Here is a 16,934-nt window from a genome sequence, read left to right as displayed (position 1 = left end):
GTGAATTTGTTTTTATTTTTATTGGGCTATAGGGGATGGGTTGGGAAATATCTCTGTAAGTTATGCCCTACTAGGGAAATGTCCATTCTAATTTTCCTGGGATAGCTTTCGGAGCTTTTTCTTTTTCTTGGAGCTGCTGCTCTTGCTGGCAGCAGCCTCTTCAGGTCCACTGCTGAGAGGCTCCTCCTTGGAAGAGAATTTCCTCTTTTTCTTGGGGACCCTCTTGTTTCCTGACTCTTCAGGGTCACTATCTGGTTCCTCTTTGGGGAAAGATTTCTTCCTCTTGGGAAGACTTCCACTGCCAGCTGTCTCTTCAAGATCACTACTAACCAGCTCCTCCTTGGAAAAAGATTTCTTTTTTTTGGGTTTGGAGGAGACAGATGGGTCTTCCATTCCATTCTCCTGAGGAGCCGCCTGGGGCTTTTGCTTTTTCTTCTTTTTGGGTCTTTCACTTGTCTCCTGATGGCAGAAAGGGAAAAATGGGCATGAAAAGAGTGTCATCCATTGTATGAACATGCACACACACCCCGTTAGAATTCCAGCTGTTAAGTACCCAGCGCAGAAAGACTGGTGGATGGAAATGGTGTTAAGACTGTCCAGTGTTTCTGGGATGATTTTTAAATTGTATGGCTCTAACTCTGGAAATGCATGTCAAAGGTGACCCCCCCCCGCCCCCCGCCAATCACTAGAAGGTAGGGAGAATACACAATTATCTAAGCCCAGTAAGTAATTTACAGAAAACCCTACCATGCTGGTTGCAAAAGAATCATGACACCAAGTTCCAGAGGGGACCCTGAAACACTGGCGGACTGGGCACTACAACAATCCCAGGGAGAATGATTCTAACATAGCACACTGGAGCTCTCCCTGCCCTCAACCCCCAGTATGAAATGCTACCATTTCTAGACATGTCTGGGAACAAGCAGAGCAGGAATTTACACTACCCCCGGTTGAGGACTCCTGGGAAGCAGCCAAGGACAGAACACACTCGCCCAGTGAACAGGTGCTGCTACAAACCAGCGCTCTGGGCTCTTGAGCGAGTTCTCTCAGCACCTATCTCCTTCCTATAGAATCAAGAGGTAGTTTTAGAGGTTTCAGATCCTTATTTCAGTCCAAAAGCCTGTATTCCAGACCTTGACTTGAGGTGGCATATCCTCTGTTCTGCTGTTTTCTGTCCTTCGGCTTAAGATCTTCACCCAGGGCTAAGGGCTGTCTACTACTGACCTCACATTCCTCTGGGGTACCACTGCTGTTTTCTGAAGACGCCAGGGCAATCGCAGCCAGCCTTTTCTTTTCCTTCTTCAAGCGTTTCTTCTCCTGTTTCTCCAGCTTCCTAGTAATCTCAGCAGCCGCTTCCTCTGCCTGGCCAAAGAAAAGTGCTGAAAAGGTTTGAAGACCTCTGGTTCCCCAGGTCTCTCTCTTGGCTTTATTGGATCAGGCTCATTAAATCAGTTTTATGCCTCCACTCTACATGGTCAGGCTAAGACAGTTCATCAACTCCAATAGCCAGCTCTGGTTCTCCCCACCTGACCTGACCCAAACTGACCTGAACCATTGCCTCCTTCATAACATCCAGATTCTTTCGTGGAATCTCTCCAGTCTCATAGAAGGACAGCCGCTCCTCAACTTGTTCTCGAAGCTTCTCCCCAAATACACTGGTAGGTACCTCTGGATATGCATGTATGTAAGTAAACATAGCACGTCAGTCTCTAAAGGGACAAACTACTCACCACCCCCAGTATTCCCTCTACCCTGAGCTTCACTCAGACTCAAAGTATCAACACTCACTAGGTGAACTGCTGTTGACGAAAAATACTGCCATCATTGTAGAAGCTGCTAGGGTAGTCAGCCTCCCTCCCTCCCAACTGCCAACTTCCCCACCCATACCAGAGAAGCAATCAATTCGTGAGGCAATACTGCATTTGTTTGCCAGGTATCGGGAGATGCGGCCTTTGTTCTTGGCAGCTGCTCGGCCAATGAAGGTAGAGTGGAAAATGAGTCCATATTTTGGGGTATTACCCCTTGTCTTCAGGGCTCTGGGAGAAGAATATTCAGCGGAGAGTTTTAAGATCAGAAATTTCAACCTCGTTAGCTAAGGCAGCGCCTCCCTTCCCCTCTTCCCCCTGTTTCCAGGTAAGCCTCAGGCCAGGATGGGTCTCTACCCCACCTCATGCCAAGCCACCACTCCCAGAGGCAGAGGGAAGGCATCCAATGTCGCTGACCTGAAAAGGTGGTCCCTGTGCTGGGCCCAGGGAATCACTCAGACACCAGGACTGGCCATCACCCCCATAGCAGAGGCCTGTACAGGTCAGGGAGCCCTGGTCAACCATCACCGTGATCCCCAAACAAGCAGTGGGCACCAGAAGTGGCACCTGAGTGTGGGCAGGTGCCCTCACTGGTACCTGAACAGGGCCTTTTCAGCCCCAAGGATCTGCACTGTGGATGCTGGATACTTGGCCAGATTGGTGAGACTGCCAGCGTGAGCAATGAGACGTGCACCTACCTGGAGAAGGATTCAAGGAATTAGAGAAGCTGGGATTGCCAACCTACCAACTGCATAATCCTGCTTCACCTCCTCCCCATCAAGTACCACTGGGGAAGATATGATGGGTCAGGAAATACAATACAACAATACAAATATACATGGTAATTTCTTAATCCCCCATTTTTTGGTTTCCCATGACGCACCGCTTCCCCAATTAGGGCGGACAGGCTGGGGGCTACTTGGCTCATCTTGGATCGCAGGTAAGTGTGTAGGCTTTGGCGGTACTCTGACAAAGACACCACACGACTGGAGAAGCTCTCGATGTTTATCAAGTCAATGGCTGATATGTCCATGCCTAAGGGACATCAAGTATGAATGCAGGAGCCCAGTATTCAGAGCCCTGTACCTTATTTTGGCTGCCACGCTCTATACTGACCCATGGAGGACCGCGAGGCATCCAGAATAGCCTTAGCCTTGGCTGCATCCATTGTCAGCTCCTCCAGCTTCTCCAACTTTTCTTCATTCAGCTCCCTTCGGTTTCCAATGAACTGAGCAAGGCGGCAGTATGTAGCATTGTCATTGATGATCTTTACCAGTTCAGGAAAGTGATACCCATACCACTCCCTGCAAAGAGCCACAATCACTCCATGGCCCAGCTGCCATGTCTCAAAGCTATAGCCTCAGCCCTCTCCAGATCTACTCTTTGCCTGGAGGAAACCAGAACAAATCAGATCCAAAACCTCAACTCCATGTCGCCCCATTCACAATACAGACCAGGCAAAGGGCCTGGGCTGAGGTGTATATGGGGTGCGTTTACTCTGCCTCCTCTTTCTATACAGTCAGTGTAAGAACACAGCCTGTGGTAAGCACCAGGAGGCCCAGCTCCACCCCACATGGTTCTACCCACAGGAGCCAGTCCTGATCTCAAGATTCAAAATTAGCTAAACCACAGACCCAAGACCTTGTTTCTAAGGGGTCATCCCTGCACTTTACCTGACACGCATGGAGAAGGTATTGATGTCCTTATCCAGCTGGTCCAGGAGGCTAATGGACTGGATAATCATATTGTCCACTCGGTTCACATTAAACTTAACTTTGGCACGAGAGTAGCTGTGTCCCAGCCCCAGTTGGGCTTTACAAGCAGACAGATCAGTCAGACCCTTCACCAGGTTGTGGAAGTGCAGACGGACTCCTGGAGGAGGGCAAGACTGTGAGCAAGGAAGGGCTGAGCTAGCTCCTGCACCCATGGGCACCAGCCAAGCAGGAGGGCTTCCAAAAAGCAACCTTAAGCCTAATGAGTTTCTAGACACCCCCACCCAGAATTCAAAAATGTCAATAGACGGTCTCACCTCGAAGGATCTCGGCTATGACACCTCCAGTCTGGCAGTTGTACCCTAACTCCTCTTGTATAGCAGCACCTATCTTGGGGTCCCCAACCCCCAGGAGCACTTTCTTCTTTTTGGTTGGTAGGTGAGTCTCCAAGAGCAGGCGGAGGTCCTCATGAACAACACCTCAGGGCAAAGAACAGAGCTCCCACTAACATGCTGAAGGATGCTTAAATCATAAAAAGGAATCCTGTCCCCTCAACTGATCACTGACAGACTGATCTTACATTGGTCTTGCAGAGCATGCTAGGATGGTGTGCCTAGAGCCCTCCCCTTCAGGCTTTGCTCAGAGACATGGAGACATCAGTGATTATACTCAGGGGATTGACAGACTCAGGTCATCACTGCAAAGCCTGCATCAACCATGGGAGGAACACAACTCGGGCTCAATAACATAAGTATGAAATACATTACTGAAAGCTTAAAAAACACCCTGGAGCACAATAGGAGCATTTAGTACTGGATTTACCTTCTGGGACCAAACCTCTTTCTCTTGGCTTTTGGTATCAAAATCAATTGAACAAAGTAGCAGAAAACCACATTTGATTGGGTCTAGTATTATACCAGTCCCCCCACCCCAGCCAGATTTCATTTAGGAATCATTTATCACTACAGCGCCCACAAGAAATAAAGCCTACATCCTAGATTGTGCAATTTAAAAGGTTAACAGTAGCAGGCTTATCTCCCTAAAATATTTAGTGGCAAACTCACCTTCAGACACAGCGTTGGCATTTTCCAAGGCAACCTGGGACGAGGAAAAGGGACAAAAAGCCACGAGACGAACGATGTTGTGGAACTTGCCCAGGTTCAGCACGCACTCCTCCACCTGGGGGGGAGAAAGACGATAAGTGGTTTCCTTCCCTCGCCCTTGCCTCTAGGGCGCAGTAAAGCAGCTGCAGGTCTGGACCAACCGAACGCTTTAAAAATGAACGGATCACGGGGCCCAAATCCCGGTTCCGCTTCATCGGTACGGGGTGGAGTCCGGGAGACTTTTTTTTTTTTTTGCATTCTTCATATAGTTTTATTTGCTCTTTATGCAAAAATGAAAATCTGCATTTTGTATAGAGTGCACACAAATTCGAATGCGGGAGACTTACTTTTAAATGCTTCTAACACGATTCTAATCACGAATGCAGGTAAAGATCCCCTGCTCTTGAGCTGCTGCGCACAGCGCACCCCCCCAACGCGCGGCCGGCCACGTGGGAGCGCGCGGTGCATGCTGGGGCCCGCGCTGCCCGAGGGGCTGCGGCGCGGCCGGGCGAGCCCACCGCGTCCACTCACCTGCGGCAGCAGCAGGCTGATCTCCTCCACCTCCTTCAGCGCCAGCAGCGCGTAGCCGACCGCATGCTCGAAGAGCACGTGCAGCAGCACCTGGAAAAGGAGCCGGGGCGCGAGCGTCAGCGCGGCCCCCGCGTTCGCCTGGCTTCGCTCCCCGGGCAGGCCCGGGCCCCGGCCCGAACCCAGGCCCAAACCATGGCCTCCGCCTCGCCGGCAACCCGCAACCACTCCTCACCATGGCGCTCGCTCTTGGCCCGGCTCGCACTGCGGCGAGTGGGTTCTGGCGCGCAGAACCAGGCTCCGGAGGCCACGCCCCTGCGTCTTCGGCCAATCAGAGGCCGGGGACTGTACCTTTCCGCAACTTCGGAGGGGGTCCGCCGGGGTGGTACGGCCCGCAGGGCGGGGGCGCGAGTGCGGACTAGCAGGCCTTTTCCGGCCTCCGCTGAGGCTTGGTTGCCGGGGACGCGCGGGGCCGAGGGGGCCCTGCAGGCCGCAAAACGGTTTGGAAAGGCGCTTTTCCGGATAACTGTCCAATCCCTCATGTTTTCATCCTGTAAATTACGGGCAGCAGAGCTCTGTGGAATCCGGGCTGGAGGCCCCCGCGCGGGCCGCGGCGATCCTTCCGGGCAGAAACTATTGCGGAGCCCACTGTCCTCAGCGCCGGGGATCTCTGGACCCAGGCGACCTCATGACCCCCTTCGTCCCCGCCGGGCACTGGGGACGACCCTGACTGGAGCCCCGGGTCCGCGCGCCCTCCCCTCCTTACCGGGATGGAAGCGGGGCCTGGGGTGCGCTGGCGCAGACCCTGAGGCATCGTGATTCCTAGTGGCTGGCTTCGTGCTTTTAAATTGTTTTTTATTTATTCTTAAAAATAAGGGCGGCAGGCGCTGAAGTAGGAAAGAACGATGATCCCGCCTCTTCCTAGGTCGGTTTCTCGTTCCCTGCTTCTGCAGAACCCTGCTCCTTTTGCGGGGCCACGTGTCGCTCGCCCTAGTGCACGGCCCTAAATTCTTAACACTCGGTTAGCTCCGAGTGAACTGGAGCTGCTTCCGTGTTCTCGGGGCAGCTTTTGGGCACTCGGGCGACTATTTTGAAATTACTTTTGCTTTAATAATTAATATTAGAATTATAAATCCAAAACCTGGTTACCCCAAAGTGGTATATATGCTGGTAAATTTAAAAAGTCATCTTAAGGGGATTTTTTTATAACTTAAATTCCCACAGCTAACGTGCATTTATAATTTTAAGGTATTTTCTTCTTAAGCAATTCAGTTATTTGACAAGATCCAAGTACTGAGCTCACTTTTTTTTTAATTACTATTTATTTTATCTATTTATTTTTGGCTGCGTTGGGTCTTTGTTGCTGCGCCTGGGCTTTCTCTAGTTGCAGCGAGCGGGGGCTACTCTTCGCGGTGCGTGGGCTTCTCATTGCGGTGGCTTCTCTTGTTGTGGAGCATGGGCTCTAGGCGTGCTGGCTTCACTAGTTGTGGCACAAGGGCTCAGTAGTTGTGGCTCACGGGCTCTAGAGCACAGGCTCAGTAGTTGTGGCGCACGGGCTTAGTTGCTCTGCGGCATGTGGGATCTTCCCGGGCCAGGGATCGAACCTCTGTCCCCTGCATTGGCAGGAAGATTCTTAACCACTGCGCCACCAGGGAAGTCCCTGAGCTCACTCTTAAAATCTAATAAACTTTAATTAATCTTAAATCTTAAAATCTCATAGTCTGAATATTGCTTGCAAATGTGCTTGAATTTTGTTACATGTATCCACTTACAGTCATGAGTCTGAATCAGTCACTCCATCTCACATTTTAAAATGGAATTGCAAAATTAATCTATTACATCAGAATATTAAATTCTCTTAAACATTATAATTACCAAATTAAATAGAAGTTTCCAAAATGTAATGGAAGGACTTCCCTGGTGGCGCAGTGGTTAAGAATCTGCCTGCCAACGCAGGGGACACAGGTTCGAGCCCTGGTCGGGGAAGATCCCACATGCCATGGAGCAGCTAAGCCCCCGTGCGCCAGAACTACTGAGCCTGCGCTCTAGAGCCCGCGAGCCACAACTACTGAGCCCACATGCCACAACTACTGAAGCCCGTGCACTTAGAGCGCGTGCTCCACAACAAGAGAAGCCACCACAGTGAGAAGCCCGTGCACCGCAACGAATAGTGGCCCCCGCTTGCTGCAACTAGAGAAAGCAGTTCGCAGCAATGAAGACCCAATGCAGCCAAAAATAAATAAAATAAATAAATTTTAAAAAAATGTAACGGAAAATGTTAATGCTATGACTGATCTACTTCGTTACTTCTATACTTAATCCTAAATATTCCTGGGGTTACAGGTGCTTATCTACTAAGGTAGGGGGTTTCAAAGGAGAAGTTGGAATGGGATTGCAGAATTAATTTAGACATTCTTGGCCAGCATTAAAAAAGTAGGATGAAAGAATATATGAAATAATAATACATTACATAGAGTAAGGAGTATTGATTTATAAAACTTTTGTCTCAAACATACATATGTATACATACATGTAAATATACACATATACATGTATATGCAAATATATATACCATATATATAAGTTATATAAATGCACACTTCTGTGGATTAAATACAGAAAGCCTGAGAGTCACTGAGCTGAAAGTTAACCAGAGTCATACTTTGGATAGATTTGAGTCCTCTGGTTATAAAGGAACTGTGCTAAAGCAGTTTGCTAACTTAGAGAGGTGGCTGAAGAAAAGTGCACTTCCACTAGTGAGGCAGAAAAGTGCACTTCCACTAGTGAGGCAGAAAAGCTGATGATTAGATGGGGACATGGTTTAAACAGTAAGAATATTTCTTTGGCTTCTTTACCTCCCTCTCTTTACTAAACTATCTCCCCCTCTTTACTAAACTATCTCCCCTGGTACTTCATAATCCTGACCTCCATGGGCATCTCTGTAGCATGTGATGTCAAAGACCGTATCTCCCTTGCCTTTGGGCTGTTTGTTAGGTTCACCAAATTTGGGGATGATTTTTAAGCAGCAGTGAATATGAATGAGTCAGCAAACCTGGGTTAAGATCCCAGCTCTGCTACTTACAATGTGACCTTAAGTTAATTGCCCAACCTTCCTGAGTTTTCATTTCTTTTGCAGAATGAAGATGGAGGATTCATTCATCCTGACAACAAACATTTTACCGAACATAGGCCAGGTGTGACAGAGGTGTGGTAGCTAGTATGTGACACAGATGTGGTACCTGGCATGTAGTAGGAACTCAGCGAATGTTAGTGGACTTTCATCTTGTTCTTTTGTCCCCCTTATCAATAAATAGTGATACATTTTTTTTATCACACTATTTCATTTTACCTATTCTCAGTTGAGTCTCAGTTCTCCCATCACTTCCCATAAAATCTACTAAAACCCCATTTTTTATACACCCAGCTGCTCTGATTCATTTCTATCATGTTAGCCATTAACTTGCACATGTAGACAGAACACCTCTAAACATTTTAATTTCACACAGGAAACAGTTATGCATTTCATTTTTCAACTTCCAGTGGCAGTAGATGGACAATTTACTGATTAAATGTTGTTGGAACCTGTAAAATATGTTCAGTGTGTAAACTTTCCAGTTACTGGTATCTCAGTTGTTTCTGGTTTAAACAGGGTTGCTAAGAATCACTTCAGATTTCCTCTCTTCTTCAGGTCTTTTCAAAATTGCAGTAGGGTTTATGGGAGCATTCTCATACCCTAGTTGCAGGGGAAAACGGGGTATGTCTCAGTTCTCTGTGCTCAGGATCTGGTGCTGTGTCTTGGGACCCCATCAATCCCTGCTATAAAATGGCTGCTTTGGACTGGCCCCTGGACCTGTATGCTTTATCCTCTGAGACACACTGATCTCAGGTGCTTGAAATCTCTGAGCTCTGGGTCTCCTTATGTCAGGCCTCTACTGGTTCCATGCCGTGTGGCACCAGCGTATTTCCTCACTGAGGCATGCGTGGTCTTTGGGATCATCTGCCTGCCACACATAGGCTGAGAAGACCAGGCTCATTACCAGAGGAACTTTTATCCTAACCATTCCCTCATGAATGCTCTATAAGCTTTCCTGTGCTGCACTGACCATTGCATTGGGTTGAGTGTGGGAGCTCTAGAGCAGGGGTCAGTAAACCATGACCCTGGGACCAAATCTGGCCTGCGGCTTGTTTTTGTAGGGCCTAAGAGCTAAGAATGATTTTCACATTTTTAAAGGGTTATAAAAAAAAATTTGCGACAGAGACTATATGTGGCCCACAAAGTCTAAAATATTTATTATTTATTATCTGACCATTTATGCAAAAGGATTACCAGTTCCTGTTCTTGAGGTATGCAGCTTCATCTGTGCCATGTTCGGGGAGCATGGCAGAAGTGAACAGATACGATATTTGTAGAAATGAGAAACTTGTTGAAATTTAAAAGAAATGTATCGATTCATTAGCAAATTAGGCATGGCTTAAGAAAGTATTAGTGAACTGGAAGATCTAACCAAATAATTTATCCAGAATGCAACAAAGAGAGATAAAGAGGTGAAAGAGCAATTAGGAGATATAGAATGTGGAATGAGAGAATCTAGCTTCTGTTCTGCCCAGAAAGCAGAAAGGATAAATAGGAGTGTATTAGTGAGGGTTCTCCAGAGAAACAGAAGCAATAGGATATAGCCATAGATACAGATATAGATATAAATATAGATAAGAGATTTATTATAGGAATTGGCTCACACGGTTATGGAGGCCAAGAAGTTCCTTGGTCTGCAGGCTGCGAGCTGGATGATGTAATTCAGTTTGAGCCAGAAGGCCTGAGAATGGGGGTGGAGGCCGCTGATGTTATAGGCCCAGGTCTGATATTGAAAGCCTGAGAACCCAGAGTGCCAATGTCTAAGGGGAGGAGGAAATGGATGTCTCAGCTCAAGCAGAGAAGGAACTAATTTGCCCTTCCTTCACCTTTTGGTTCTATTCTGGTGCTCAGTGGATTGGAGGATGACCACCCACGTTTGGGAGGGCCATCTGCTTTACTCAGTTCAATTCAGATGCTAATCTCTTCCAGGACCACCCTCATAAACACACCCAGATATAGTGTTTTACCAGCTATCTGGGCATCCCTCAGCCCAGTCAAGTATACAACATAAAATTAACCATCACCAGGAAGAACAATATTTGAAGAGCTGGTGGATGCAGTTTCCCCAGAACTGATGAAAAGCATGGATCCAAAGGTGCAGGAATGCATCTCAAGCAGGATAAATAAAAAGAAATCCAGGCTTTCACCCATTGTAATAAACCAGCAAAACACCAAGAACAAAGAGATCTTGAAAGCATATTTTAAATTATTAATTAAAATTTATAATGGCCACAGATTATTCAGGATTTCTACTTTCTTGGACCATTTTTGTTATAGTTTTCTGGGAATTTGTTCATTTCATCTGTGCTTTCACATTTTGTAGTATAGATTTGAATTGGAGAATTTTTTATGTTTTCTGCATCATCTGTAGTTGTGATCTTTTTTTATCCTTAATATTTATTTTTACTTTCTTTTCATCAGTCTTGTCAGAAAGTTTTTAATCTTATATACCATTTCAAACAATGAACTTTTGATTTTGTTGATTCTCTCTATTGTCTGTTTATTTTCTTTTAAATTAGTTTTTGCTCTTATATTTATTATTTCCTTTCTTCTACTTGTTTGGCTTTATTTTGCTGTTCTCTATTTCATTTCTTAATATGAATGTTGGTTCATTGGTTTAAACTTTTCTCCTTCAATATGCATTTCCCTCTAAGTACTTCTTTAGCTGTATTCTGCAAATTTTGGCATGCAATACTTTCATTATAATTCAATTCCAAATTTATTCTAGTTTCCATTATGATAGCTTTTATGACCCACACATTGTTTAGATGGGTGTTAAAGGTTGAAGTCTGCCTTGCTTTCCATTGCTGCTTTCTAAGCATTTTTTCCTCCTCTTTCTCTTAGAAAAACCCCAGCCACCCATCACTGCCTGGTAGCATCCAATTTTGCACTGGAAAGGACATTACTTACTTACTCTTTGGATGAGGAGGCAAGATGCTATTGATCAAAACAGTTTTGGGGTGCCACAAGCTGTTGCATTTCCTCACCTCAGATTTACTATCCTGATTGCATTGTTCCAGCTTCTGTCAATGTCAGCCTAGTTCTTTAAGTGCCAGTGTGGTGCCCTGACAGCTGGCATCATTCTATGTGTGTGAGGCCCAGGGGACTGATTTTAGTCTGCCGGCACCTCACAGACAGGAAGATTGAACTGGTGGGGGTGGTGGAAGGGTGAGCAGAGAAATGAGCCCAAAGCTGCATCTATTCATCTTCTCAGTACCCAAACTAAGCAATGTAATTCAGCTGGTCTTTTTTGGGCCCCTGAGAACATAGGTAAGTTTTGAGCTAGCGGGCACCTTGGAGACCATATGATCTAACATCTTCTTTTGTGGATGAGGAATCAGCTATAACTGTTGATGTTCAAGAAGCTACAGAATCGGGCTTCCCTGGTGGCGCAGTGGTTGAGAATCCCCCTGCCAATGCAGGGGACACGGGTTCGAGCCCTGGTCTGGGAAGATCCCATATGCCGCGGAGCGACTAGGCCCGTGAGCCACAGCTACTGAGCCTGCGCGTCTGGAGCCTGTGCTCTGCAACGAGAGAGGCCGCGATAGTGAGAGGCCCGCGCACCGCGATGAAGAGTGGCCCCCACTTGCTGCAACTAGAGAAAGCTCTCGCACAGAAACGAAGACCCAACACAGCCAAAAACAAATAAATAAATAAAAAGGAAATTAACATGTTTAAAAAAAAAAAAAAAAAAGAAGCTACAGAATCATTTTTCCATTCACTAAAAAAAAGGGGGGGTGGACTTCCCTGGTGGTCCAGTGGCTAAGACTCCGCACTCCCAATGCAGGGGGCCCTGGTTTGATCACTGGTCAGGGAACTAGATCCCACATGATGCGACTAGGAGTTTGCATGCCGCAGCTGAGGATCCCGCATACTGCAACTAAAAGATCCCACATGCCACAAGGAAGATCCTGCACACAGCAACAGAGATCCTGCGTGCCGCAACTAAAACGCTATGCAGACAAATAAATACTAGAAAAAAAGTGAGTGTGAAGGTACTGTAAGTGTACTTAAAGAAAAAAGAGGTTTTGTGTGCCTATTGCACGCCAAGTATATTTCTAGGTGCTGGGGGTACAGTACTAAACAAAACCAAGTCCCTGCCACCATGGAGTTTACACCCTAGGGGAGACAGAAAATCAAGTAAATACGTAGTACATGAGATTTTGGTACGTGTTAAGGAATGTTGCATTGTTTTATAGAGGCCATCGGTGAAGAGGCGACATTTTGAGTAGAGATCTTAAGGGGATAAACCATGCAGAGATCTGGGAGGATAACAAAAGCGGTAGTAGTACTAACCCATGACCTCCTCCTTCAGAGACTTCACTGAAGACTTCATCTTCAAGTGCTAAGATGTAGCACCGTGGGAGGCTGACCAGGGTTCCTGAGGAAGATTTCAGGGTCAGGAGGGAATTTAGGTATTCACAGAAGAATGTGTAGGTCATTTAGAGATGGAGGGTGGAAAGAGAGTGGAGACAAGAGGTGTAAGATCCATCCTGGTCAGTAGTTGGACAAAAGACTAAAGGATCTAGCATGTAAGATCCAGGATGTAAGAAGCCTTGAATGAAGGCCAGGATGAGTGGCTTGGGTCTGATGAGACTCTTACTCTCCATAAAGCAGTGTTTGATTGGAGATTAGTTTGGAGGTGATGTACAAGACAGATTTCTCACCAAGTTCCAGCTGAGAAAATGTCCTGCATGGGCAGCAGGTCTGAAGGGTGCTCCAGGCTCAGCTTTAAAAAGCCATGTGGGTCTTTCTTTTCTCTGTGTTCACCCATTGGGAAGGATAATACACTATAGCATCTCTTCCTCTTTTATTTTGCCCAGCCTTTGGCTCACTGTGTCATTTTGGTGTAAATTAACCCAGAGTTTTTACTCTGGGCAACACTAATGGGGACCTATGGAAATGAATGTGCTATTTAAGTTCCAGGGACCAGGGAGAGTTTCAGGAAAGGACATTGCATGAAACAACCACAGGATGGCGGCACTTCACACTCATTTCGTGAATTTTTCACGTCAAATTTCAAAGGCGTCTAGCAATTCCTAGGCCAAAGAAACCCTGCAACATTCTTTGGTAATGAGTTACCCATATATGCAACATTTCTTCACAGAGACACAGAAGAATGGGAAGCCTTCTAGGACAATCATTTAGGAGTACAGGGTAAAAGTTTTGATCAGTCAATGCTGCTTGTGTTCATAACCTGAGCCTGAGGATGTTTGATCTTATCCAGGCCTGTGATTATATCTGTGATTTATTGAGCGCTTAGCCTAATGCTTGGCACTTAGTCTTACATGTGTCTGCTTGTTGAATCTTCACAACAGAGTTTGGAAGTTGGGTTTATATGGTTCATTCTCCAGACACAGTCAGTGATAGAGAGATCTGTATGATCTACATACCTCATCTGCCTGACTATGATCCTGGGCCTTTCTTTACATTTTCCAAACTAATACTGCATTGAAGAATAAATTATGTGGCACAATACTACAGACAGCTGTCTTTAATAGAAATCTTCAGCACTTAAAACCAATCCCAATTTACAGAATTGGATGGCACTCACACACCCGGTGATTTTGCCCTTGAAGATTGAATTTCAGTTTTTGTTCCCTAGGAACCAAAAAGGATAAAATCCACATGCACCTGTCCTTAGGTTTTAAAGGTGTCCCTTGGAAACAGCACATGAGATTTTAAAATATCCATCTGATGATCTTTGTCTGCTGTCTGGAGGGTTTAGTCCGTTTGCATTTATTTTGATTCCTGATATATTTTGATTTATTTCTAGCATCTTATATGCTTTGTATTTTTTGTGCTGTTTTTGTTTCTTTGCTCCTCCCTCCCCCCCTTTTTCTTGGAGGCACTAGTAACCTAAGATCACTTTATTTTTTTATTTTTTATTTTTTTAGTAGCTAATGTTCTTTATTATTTTTCTATTTTTTAATTAAAATTTTTATTGAAGTGTAGTTGATTTACAATGTTGTGTTAGTTTCAGGTGTACAGCAAAGTGATTCAGTTATGTATATACATGTATCTATTCTTTTTCAAATTCTTTTCACATTTAGGTTGCTACATAATACTGAGCAGAGTTCCTTGTGCTATACAGTAGGTCTTGTTGGTTATCCATTTTAAATATAGCACTGTGTACATGTCAATCCCAAACTCCCTAACTATCCCTCCCACCCACCCTTTTCCCCTGGTAACCATAAGTTTGTTCTCTAAGTCTGTGAGTCTGTTTCTGTTTTGTAAATAAATATCTAGGAAGATATTGAATACAGTTCCCTGTGCTATACAGTAGATCCTTGTTGTTTATCTATTTTATATATAGTAATGTGTATCTGTTAATTGCAAACTCCTAATTCATCCCCCCTTCCCCTTTGGTAACCATAAGTTTGTTTTCTATGTCTGTGAATCTATTTTTGTTTTGTAAATAAGTTGATTTGTATCATTTTTTTAAGATTTCACACATAAGTGATATCATATGATACTTGTCTTTCTCTGTCTGTCTTAGTGTGATAATCTCTAGGTCCATCCATGTTGCTGCAAATGGCATTATTTCATTTTTTTTATGGTTGAGTAATATTCCATTGTGTGTGTATATATGTGTGTGTGTGTGTGTATATATATATATATATATATATATATATATATATATATATATATATATATATTCCACGTCTTCTTTATCCATTTATCTGTTGATGGACACTTAGGTTGCTTCCATGTCTTGGTGACTGAAAATAGTACTGCTATGAACATTGGGGTGCATGTACCTTTTAGAATTAGAGTTTTTGTCTTTTCCAAATATATGCCCAGGAGTGGGATTACTGGATCATATGGTAACTCTATTTTCAGTTTTTTTAAGGAAATTCCATACTATTTTCCATAGTGGCTGCACAAATTTACATTCCCACAAATAGTTTAGGAGGGTTCCCTTTTCTCCATACCCTCTCCAGCATTTATTATTTTTAGACTTTTTGATGATGGCCATTCTGACAGGTGTGAGGTGATACCTCATAATTTTGATTTGCATTTCTCTAGTAATTAGTGAAGTTTAGCATCTTTTCATGTGCTGTTGGTCATCTGTATGTCTTCTTTGGAGAATTGTCTATTTAGGTCTTCTGCCCATTTTTTTGATTGGGTTGTTTTTTTGATATTGAGCTGTATGAACCATTTGTGTATTTTGGAAATTAATCCCTTGTTGGCTGCATTGTTTGCAAATATTTTCTCCCATTCCATAGGTTGTCTTTTCATTTTGTTTATGGCTTCCTCTGCTGTGCAAAAGCTTTTAAGTTTAATTTGGTCCCATTTGTTTATTTCTGCTTTTGTTTACATTACTCTAGGAGATGAATCCAAAAAACTATTGCTGTGATTTATGTCGAAGAGCATTCTGCCTATGTTTTTCTCTAGGAGTTTTATAGTATCTGGTCTTATATTTAGGTCTTTAATCCATTTTGAGTTTATTTTTGTGTATGGTGTTAGGAAGTGTTCTAATTTCATTCTTTTACATGTAGCTGTCCAGTTTTCCCAGCAGCACTTATTGAAGAGACTGTATTCTCTCCATTGTATATTTTTGTCATCTTTATCATAGACTAATTGACCATAAGAGCGTTGGTTTATTTCTGGGCTTTCTATCCTGTTCCATTGATCTATGTGTCTGTTTTTGTGCCAGTACTGTACTATTTTGATTATTGTAGCTTTGTAGTATAGTCTGAATTCAGGGAGCATGGTTTTTCTAGCTCTGTTCTTCTTTTTTTTTTTTTTAATTTTTATTATTTATTTATTTATTTATGGCTGTGTTGGGTCTTCGTTTCTGTGCGAGGGCTTTCTCCAGTTGCGGCAAGCCGGGGCCACTCTTCATCGTGGTGCACGGGCCTCTCACTATCGCGGCCTCTCTTGTTGCGGAGCACAGGCTCCAGACGCGCAGGCTCAGTAATTGTGGCTCACGGGCCTAGTTGCTCCGCGGCATGTGGGATCTTCCCAGACCAGGGCTTGAACCCGTGTCCCCTGCATTGGCAGGCAGATTCTCAACCGCTGCGCCACCAGGGAAGCCCCTGTTCTTCTTTCTCAAGATTGTTTTGGCTATTCAGGGTCTTTTGTTTTTTCCATACAAATTAAAAAATGTTTTGTTCTAGTTCTGTGAAAAATGCCACTGGTAATTTGATAGGGACTGCATTGAATGTGTAGACTGCCTTGGGTAGTATGGTCTTTTTTAACAATATTGATTCTTCCAATCCAAGAACACTGTGTATCTTTTCATTTGTTTGCATAGTCTTTAATTTCTTTCATCAGCGTCTTACAGTTTTTGGAGTACAGGTTTTTTGCCTCTTTAGGTAGGTTTATTCCTAAGTATTTTATTCTTTTTGATGTGATGGTAAATAATCTAAGATCTGAAACATTTATATTAACATATTTCCATACAAATACAAATATAAGATTTTTAGAAATTTCATGTAATGCCTGAAACATTTATATTAACATATTTCCATACAAATAACCCAATGAAAGTTTAGTATTAGTTGTTTTGTTTGTTTGTTTATACTGCAGGTTCTTATTAGGCATCAATTTTATACACATCAGTGTATACATGTCAATCCCAATCGCCCAATTCAGCACACCACCATCCCCACCCCACCGCAGTTTTCCCCCCTTGGTGTCCATATGT

At 44.3% G+C, this 16,934-nt stretch overlaps 1 protein-coding gene and 5 non-coding genes across 6 annotated transcripts; all 6 read right to left on the bottom strand.

Annotated features, from left to right (window-relative positions):
* Position 1: 1 nt before the first annotated feature.
* On the bottom strand, positions 2–5,468 carry NOP56 (NOP56 ribonucleoprotein). Its single transcript, XM_036825563.1, has 12 exons — positions 5,384–5,468; positions 5,152–5,241; positions 4,582–4,696; positions 3,835–3,996; positions 3,479–3,677; positions 2,922–3,109; positions 2,689–2,840; positions 2,403–2,503; positions 1,888–2,036; positions 1,547–1,668; positions 1,225–1,362; positions 2–459 (listed from the first exon to the last, which is right to left on the bottom strand). Exons 1-12 carry the CDS (start codon positions 5,384–5,386, stop codon positions 88–90), a joined length of 1,791 nt encoding a protein of 596 aa, XP_036681458.1. The 5' UTR covers positions 5,387–5,468; the 3' UTR covers positions 2–87.
* On the bottom strand, positions 1,432–1,502 carry LOC118882173. The gene has a single exon (XR_005016720.1). It is a non-coding gene; the product is annotated as a small nucleolar RNA SNORD57 (small nucleolar RNA).
* On the bottom strand, positions 1,760–1,830 carry LOC118882174. The gene has a single exon (XR_005016721.1). It is a non-coding gene; the product is annotated as a small nucleolar RNA SNORD56 (small nucleolar RNA).
* On the bottom strand, positions 2,255–2,340 carry LOC118882120. Its single transcript, XR_005016675.1, has one exon. It is a non-coding gene; the product is annotated as a small nucleolar RNA SNORD86 (small nucleolar RNA).
* Positions 3,233–3,364, bottom strand: LOC118882117. The gene has a single exon (XR_005016672.1). It is a non-coding gene; the product is annotated as a small nucleolar RNA SNORA51 (small nucleolar RNA).
* LOC118882122 lies at positions 4,153–4,220 on the bottom strand. The gene has a single exon (XR_005016677.1). It is a non-coding gene; the product is annotated as a small nucleolar RNA SNORD110 (small nucleolar RNA).
* Positions 5,469–16,934: the final 11,466 nt, after the last annotated feature.

Source organism: Balaenoptera musculus, chromosome 15 (genome assembly GCF_009873245.2).
Source record: "Balaenoptera musculus isolate JJ_BM4_2016_0621 chromosome 15, mBalMus1.pri.v3, whole genome shotgun sequence".
Classification (NCBI taxonomy): domain Eukaryota; kingdom Metazoa; phylum Chordata; class Mammalia; order Artiodactyla; family Balaenopteridae; genus Balaenoptera; species Balaenoptera musculus.
This window is presented reverse-complemented; position numbering and strand designations above follow the sequence as displayed.

Excerpts from the sequence above, each read along its gene's own strand:
- NOP56 (XM_036825563.1), bottom strand. Across the intron at positions 1,669-1,887 it reads ACGAATTGATTGCTTCTCTG|AGGTACCTACCAGTGTATTT; the intron begins GTATGGGTGGGG and ends ATGCATATCCAG. Across the intron at positions 460-1,224 it reads GTACCCCAGAGGAATGTGAG|GAGACAAGTGAAAGACCCAA; the intron begins GTCAGTAGTAGA and ends TTCTGCCATCAG.